Source organism: Crocodylus porosus, unplaced genomic scaffold (genome assembly GCF_001723895.1).
Source record: "Crocodylus porosus isolate Cpor-Errol unplaced genomic scaffold, CroPor_comp1, whole genome shotgun sequence".
In the NCBI taxonomy this organism is placed as follows: Eukaryota; Metazoa; Chordata; order Crocodylia; family Crocodylidae; genus Crocodylus; species Crocodylus porosus.
In genome coordinates this window covers 29,782,997-29,791,027 of record NW_017728913.1, presented here as the reverse complement: position 1 = coordinate 29,791,027, position 8,031 = coordinate 29,782,997, and the positions used below count along the sequence as shown (strand labels likewise).

Sequence of the window (8,031 nt, the reverse complement as noted above, 5' to 3'; positions counted from 1 at the left end):
CCCCCCCCCCACGTTACTAATGTGTAGTTTCATGCACCAGGTACTAGTGATCTGCAGTTTCACGCACACGTACTGGGTGCTACTGATGTGTGGCTTCATATGCACTCATGCATGAAAAATTTGTGGAAAAAGGAGATGCACTGGTATCATCATTTGTTGGTTAAACTGGAAACTCCAACTTATCCAAAAACTCAACTTTACATAGTGAAGCTCTGACTACAAACATTTGCTTCCATTAAGTACTCTGAATAGAGTTGTTTCAAGCCACATTGGTTTGAGAGTTAGTTATGTACAAAGCATTTGGTGGGTCAGGTCTTAACCCTGCAAGCTGTTCCTCAGACATTGCACCCAAGTAGGGGCTCCCTTGACTTCCCTTTGGCCATATGTAGTCTCAGAGTCCAAGCTTGTGAAACAGTTCCTGAGATTAAGACTTTTGACCAAGTTCAGCAAAAACGGATGTTTGTGACTCATAAAGTTTTGCAAGTTCAGGCTGTGAACAAATATTAAAAAGCAGAAAACATTAGATAAAAAATAGACTAAGGTCTTTGGTGTTGCATGAACTTTGCCTTCATTGCTTTGCTTTAATTTTAATTCCACCCTTCACATTTTTACTTGAGTGATATTTGAACTCCAGATTCTCTTTAAAATTGTTCTTGAGCAACACTTAAAAACTTGTTTAGGTTGTGTTTTCTTAAACTTTTAATAGTTCATACTCTTGCAAGTCATTCCTTGTGGAACTGTAAATATTTAATACAGGTCCGTGTGGGCTTAGGCGAAGCAACTTTTATGACTATGACTTAAAGTAACTCCCACCTTACTGGGTAGGAGAAGCATTCTAATTAGATAATGTTCTACTCATATAAATTATTTTTGGGTTTTTACTTGGTATACCAAATACATGCAAATTTTGGAGAGTGTTGAACAAGAATACTTCCGTTACAAAAACAGCTTCACTTTACATTCAGAAACACTAATCAAAATGGGGAAAAAAGAAAAATTTTGTATTTTGAGTAACATTTTCTGATAATTTTACCTATTATTGACACTTAAATCATTTATTTTTGCCTCCATCCTTTTTGTTTTAAGATTTCAAACATTAAACAGTAGATGCTCATTTTCACTCACAGATTTTATCATTTGTTGATTGACAGCATGGCGTACTTTACAGTCAGGAGGCTCTGAGTTAGATGCAGTTGAAACAGGTTGTGGTCAGTGCGAGATTGAGCAGTGTGATGGAAGTGTGGGGTTTGGAGGAAGCCCAGATGAACATGGAGAAACAACGTTAGATGCTATGATAATGGATGGGTAAGAAAATTGCCTGTGAAAGTTTGGTTTTGGGGATCTGTGGAACACTTAGATATAAACACATATTTATGTATTGGGTACTGTAGTGAAACTGAGGAAAAAGCAATCCGGTCAGGGAGGTGGCCTGTACCATAGCACCAGGACATTTGGAATCTAATTGAGCATTTATTTTGCAGTCACTGCTTTTCACTTAATGGTTGACAGGTAAAGCAGCTGAGAGATGAGCTGAAGTGGGTGGAGTCTGTGACAAAAATAAAGTAGAGATTCTCTCTTTAAGTGAAAGATGGCATGGAATACATGTTACTGTACAAGTAAACAGTGAAAGGAGAAAGATGCGGTTTTTTTCCCCAGGATTGAGGCCTTGGAGATTTTCAGAATAGATTTCTAATAGAGAAATGTGAAATGTTTTCTTTTTAGGAAGAGTCTGGCACAGCCCCTGGCCCCAAGCTCACAGCGGGCAAGCTGCCCTCATCCCACGCACAGATCGAGGGGACAATGCCCCCATGCCTCCCCTGGAGGTGCTCACAGCAGCAGGGATCTACACCCTTGCACTCCCTGGGTGAGCCTCCTGTGGCTCCATCCCATGTTCCACCCTGCCTGGGCAGTGCCTGCCCCAGCCCCACTCCCTCCCTCACTATGGGGGGCCTTGATTTGTCCCCACCATTTTCCTTCCCTCCTTCACGCCCCTTCCCTTCCCACCCCCGCAACTTACCAGCAGAATTCTGCTCTCCATGCTGCCAAGCTGCATTCCTGGCCCTGTTCATGCAGTAGCTGCACACGTGCACGAGGCATTTATCGGTGACATTATCAGCTAAACCGGCCAAAAAAGCTGATGGCCTGTAATGTCAATCTTCCTCTTATCAGTGCCCATTTGTGTGACTTTTATGCCAGGATAATTAAAAATGATACAATTTCTAGTGTAAACAAATTCAGAGTATATATAACAAAGGGCGCACAACTATTTTTGTTTGCCACGATTTAAGTTATGCAGTCCTTAAGTATCTCTCAACTGTAATCTCTTTTCAGCAACACCATGGAAGTTGGGTCTGTAGCAGATCTCAGACATGTAAAAAATGCTATTGGTGTAGCACGAAAGGTGATGCAACACACTAAGCATACACTATTGGTGGGAGAGTCAGGTAATTACCTACTTCATTCTAAACTTTCTGTGCCTTAACCTTGTCTTACTTGTGACTGCAATAGTGGGAGAAAGTTTATAGTGGATTAATCTTTGTATAAATGGCTGCATCTAAATAGCACAAAAGCATGTATCTTACTTTGATTGTATCCCTTATCCCTAAATTATCAGAGTTTTTAATTTGGGTATTTCTGAGGAAAAAAGAAAAGCTTTATGTTCCCTGTACTTGTCTCATCTGCAACAATTAACTTGTAATCCCGGGGCTGCACTAATATCTCTGAAAATGCAGGCATTAAATAAAAATTATTTGGCATAAGATGGTATCAACAGAAGCTGTTCAACATAAATATTTCATTTAAAACATGTGGAAACTTTCCTAAAGAATAGTAGAATTGTTAGAGAATGCATTTATTTCAAAGCATATTTTAACACTTCTCAGCCTCTTGTAGACTAAGATCAAGTTTAGTAATATATTAAACACTATTGCTGTATTTTGCACTTTAAAACCATACATGAGAACTGTTCCTGCCTAAAGGAGCTTATAAACTAAATCAAGTGTTGTGCAGCTTTATGTAGCAAGTCAGGTAATGGTAAACAGTATGAACAGTGAAGTCTTCACCTTTTTAAAAGTAACAACACTTTGTTGGTAGACTAATTTAATTTCATTTCATAGAACAAATGTGTCACAAGTTGGAAATTGAATAGACAGGGGAAGGGGTAGTTGGGTGATAGTTAAGGCTCCCTTAAAATGTAGGGGCCTGCAGCAGGGCACTGTGGGTGCCTGCCACTTTAAGGGCCTGGAGCTGGCAGCTGCCAGGTGCCTGATGAGAGCAGCCATTTTGAATCTGGGGCTGCCCATATAAACAGGGCAGCTTTGCTGCTGGGAGGCCAGGCAACAATGTTGCTTGGCTGTAGAGGTGCTGGCATCATCTGGAGGTAAGGGCAGGAGCTGTAGGGGATGATCAGGAGGTTCCTGGTCCTGGGTATGACCTAAATCTGCACCCTGTGGCACGGGAGCCCCCAGGAAATGCCAGGCTACTTACCACCCCAGTGAAAAGTGGGTTGGGGTGCGTTAACCCCTAGCCCTCACAACTGGGTGGGTTCCCCACTTTGTAGGGTTGAAGGTTGAACCCCAGAGAGAGTGGGGCCATAGACTTGCACCTGTCTGGACACCCCCTGACTGGTCAATGCTGCGGCCCAGTTCCACTGCGAGGAACACCCAAGGGATGAGGGCCTGGGGTTCCAACTGGCCTGGAGATGGGCCAGGGCTAGTAGCCAAAGGTCCTGGGGAGGACCACACCCAGAAGGGGGAGCAGTTCAGGGAGCTATGCTGCCCAGGATGAAGGTAGATTAGGCCATCGGAATGGAGGGATCTTAGAGGGGTCCTGATTGGAGAAGTCTGGGGCCCAGCAATGACTATATGCCATCTGTGAGGTTTGTGCTGTGGTGTAGGGGAGGAATGGAGCCACAGATAGCGCCCCCTGGCATCAGGGCAAGAAATAGGCAGCCTCCCACTTATTAAGATCAGTTAAACTATTAACAACAAGGCATGGAGGGAGAGAAGGCGGGCAGTTAGCCCAGAAACAGGTGGGCAGGCCACTGGGTAGTCGGCACCAAGAGGCCCCCCTGTTACAGGGCTAAATGAAAAAAGGGAAGAATATAGGTGAGAGAGTAGAGACTCGGAAGGAAATGGTGTTCAGAACCATCAGGGTCAAAACTAGAACATTCTGATTTTGAAAACAAGATGATTTGAAGAGGCTAGTAAAATGGTCATAGTTTCCAGAGAGAGATCTTTCTGATGCAGCTTTTTTCATGGAATAGTGAAAAATAAAGAATAGGTGGTTGGCAGGCATGGGTAACTGGTGCCCCCCCCCCAGTGACCAGTCAGCAGCTGGGGTGAGGAGGTCCCCCCAATCTCACCGACTGGGGTGGGGGGGTCCTCCTGCAGATCACGCTGACCCAGAAGTGGCTGCAGCACTCCCAGAAGTGGCCACAGCGCTTCCAGAAGTGGCTGCAGAGCTCCAGCCAGCGCTCTCAGTGGAGGCACTGGTGCTCCTGCCTGCCCCCCCTGCCCCTCGCTTAAGCAGGGAGTGCAGCCTGTCAGGGGGTCCACCAGCACTCTCAGAGGGTGCACGTGCACCCCTGTATAACTCACATGCGTCATCACTGTCAGCGGGTGTGATTGGGTTTGGTTGGGATGGGAGGACTTGAGGGTGAAAGGTAAATTTTCACTATTCATTGTTATACTAAGCTGCACAGTACTTAATTTAGGTTATAAACTAATTTAGGCATGAACAGGTCTTGTGTATCCTTTTAAACTGCAAAGAACAGAGATGGTATTCAGTATGTATTAAAAGTACAATGCTTTGAAACAAGATATATTCCCTAACACTTAACAGAAAAGAGGGGTTCAGATGGAAAAAGGTAGAGCAGTTTGAAATGCCAGAAATGGAATCGGAAGAGTGAGTTGAGAATTGTAGGGCTGGGAAAACAAATTAGCAATTAGGTGAGGATGTAGTTAAAGAGTTGAATTTCGCCGCTAGGTTTAGAATATGAATTTGGAATATAAAACAGTAAGACCTAGTTTTGACTGGCTCCAAAACACAATGAGCAGTCAGTATTAACCAAAGAGCCACAATAACATGTAAACCATTAGGTCAACTGTGCAGACACTCCAGTTAGAAAAGCTGCAGAGCATTAGTGAATGGTGGTAGTTTGTGTTGCATTATTCATGATGGCAAGAAAAATCCTCAATGCATGCAGTAAAAGGAAAGCTTCAATAATAATGTCAGTGAAGAGTGGCAGGTGACTAAGTGAAGAACTACTTATAGACTGTAAAGGATGGTCTCTTAGGCACGACTGTAAAGGATGGTGTCTTAGTGAAGGTAGGTAGAAAGTTACTGACAAGTATAGATGCTAGCTAAATGTCTTTCAAAAAAAGAAGAGGTGAGATGAAAGTAGGTTTGAAATGTGTGAAAAGACTGGAGATGGAAGCAAAATAAAAACTTCCTTGTGAAGGTAGTTGGAGCATTTGTATGATTTTTTTTTTTTTTTTGCAGAGAGGGACAGAGAAAGCAGGTATGAATGAGTCAGACACAGAATATATGAAGAATACGATGATGGCACAGATAATAGGAACACACATCTAGAAGCATAGAGAACTGAAACTTTGAGATCAGTGGGGAAACAAATTTGAGTTATGTCGGTTCAAAGTAATAGAAACAACTTAAAATATGGTTTTAAAAAAAAAAACCCTGATATGAGTCGTAAGCATTTTTCTAGTATGTAGTTTGTTTCTTATCAAGTGAAGGAGTCAGAGATCATTCCCTATTTTCTTGCTGTTACCCTAATTCAAGATGTTTCTGCTTTGGAGACTTAAAAGATTCAGTATCTCGGTCCAGGAATATTAAATCTTTTTTGAGTGCTTTGTTTTTTAATGATTCAGCAGCCTTCACTTGTTCACTCCTGGTTGTCAGTATTGTTAAAGAGTCATTGTGTAAAATGGTGTGTGAGAGAAACTATGTTGCATCTGACAGTACAGCTGTAATGGAAACTTATGTTACTTTCAGTATTCAATATTGAAAATGCTAATTGGATCTCTTGCACTTCTGTGACTACTAAGCAATTTTCACAGTTCTGTTTAGCTCAAGTACCTCTAGATTATATCAAATAGAGAGGATGACAGGGTTTTTTCACCCTACAGCTTGCTATTTTAATGTTGATTGTCCCAGTTTTTAAGGTGAGAGAGGCAGGGTGATGTGCCACTGAATCGTACTCGAATGGATGATTAATACTGGAATGGCTGGGTAGAATGAATGTGTTCAAGTAGTTGATGCACACAGAATAATCTAATGAGACGATGAATTCTTGTTAAATCCATGTCTTAAGCATGTTTTCAGTTATACTAAAAAGCAACATATTTTCATTTATTGGTAGTAAAACCATGTATCTAGCACTAATGGAATTACTGTATAAGACTTACTAAAAGTGTCCAAATTGCACATTACCTTCACTAGCTCATTTTTTCCATCCTTGCTGTGCAGACAGTCCAGTTGAAAAATTATGGTTTTACTCAAAATGAAAAAGTAGCAGAAAAGAAACACAAACAATGTAAGCTTGGCAGGTTGGCAGTTTGAGTTTAAAATTCAAGTGGCTTCCTTACCTCCTGAAAAAATTATTTTTTAACTTCTATATTACACTAGATGCTAGAGCAGGGGCAGGCAGTTATTTCTGCTGAAGGGCCATTTAATGAGTGTTGGTCAGCTGTCGAGGGTTGCATGGGTAGCCCCACCCCTTATTAGTTGACTTGCCTCCTGGTTGTCATAATGGGACCTGAATTCTTGCCCCTTAACCTCCTGACCTGTGCCACTGGAAGTCCATCCTCTTGCCCCCCAGAAATGCATCTTTTGGGAGGGGAGGGTTGCCATCTTGGAACCAGAAAGAAACCCAGTCGTACACTCAATCACCTATCATAGGCAGCAGAAGGGGACGACTAACAGGGCTAAGCCCCCAAATGCAGGGCAGCGGTAGGGCCACAAGGCAGCCCGGCTGCAGGGTTCTGGCGGCTGCAGCTGGGCTGGGGAGCCCTTGCCCCATTCCTCCCCCACCTCACTCTGCCCCTTCTCTTGCAGACTTACCTGTTGGAGGGGGATGCATGCACTCAGTGCCCCCCCCCCACCAAATTTGTTCTCCCTCCATTTATGACACCTATTATAACATATTTTAACTTTATTACAAAAAGTATTTGTCATGATTTATGTTTGTGTACTGTATATAGAGGTGATTGCATTATAACTCAAAAATCAAGTCTTACTTCTGTATATTTTGTGGAGTATGGTTGGGGGCAGGAGGGTGTATTTGGTGGGATGTGGGGAGTGTATCCAGGTGGATGTGTGGGGAGGTGGAGATGGTGTGTATGGGAGGTGGGGGGATGACTTTGTGTGGGTATAGAGTATATTGTGTGTGCCTACATGTGGGAGGGGTTGTTGGGGCAGGGTGTGTGTGTGTGTGTGTGTGAGGGGTGACCCCCCCACATGGTATGCAGCCCCCACTGCCCCGGCACTGGCACCCAGTGGCTTACAGCTCCAGCCAGCATTGCGCATAGGGGTGAGCAGCACCCTGCCCAGCCCACATGTATCATGGGCTCCACACCGTGCAGCACCTGCATTCGTGTGGCACTGGAGGGAAGCCCTGTGTTGGAGCTGGCTGCCTTCCCTGCCCCTGCTGTTCAGGTCCCAGGACTCCACAGGGAAGCAGAGTCTGGGACACTCCTGCCCCCCCCCCCGGTGGAGTCCTGGGACTTGTGTGGCAGGAGGTAGGGAAGGCAGCCAGCTCCAGCACTGGGTTTCCCCTAGTGCCACACAAATGCAGAAGCTGCAGGCATACTGCTCAGAGCCCTCATGATAGTCAGGCTGGGCAGGGTGTGCTCTGAGTGCCCCTGCCTGCTGCTCTTGCCAGTAGTTGGGGCTGCACGCCATGCAGGGGAGTGTGTGAGGGATCCCCGTAGCTTCCCTCACACCCATACCCTGCCCAGCTGAGCTCCGTGCTCCTGCAACCCCACACTCCTTGCCTCATTCAGCTAACCCCCC

At 44.3% G+C, this 8,031-nt stretch overlaps 1 protein-coding gene across 1 annotated transcript in view; it reads left to right on the top strand.

Annotated features, from left to right (window-relative positions):
- The window catches only part of AGA (aspartylglucosaminidase), a 21,314-nt gene that overhangs the window by 990 nt on the left and 12,293 nt on the right, over nucleotides 1–8,031 (top strand). The window contains exons 2-3 of the mRNA XM_019534648.1: nucleotides 1,152–1,305; nucleotides 2,332–2,444. Of these exons, the coding sequence (XP_019390193.1) occupies nucleotides 1,152–1,305; nucleotides 2,332–2,444 (267 nt within the window). The remainder of the gene's footprint in view (nucleotides 1–1,151; nucleotides 1,306–2,331; nucleotides 2,445–8,031) is intronic.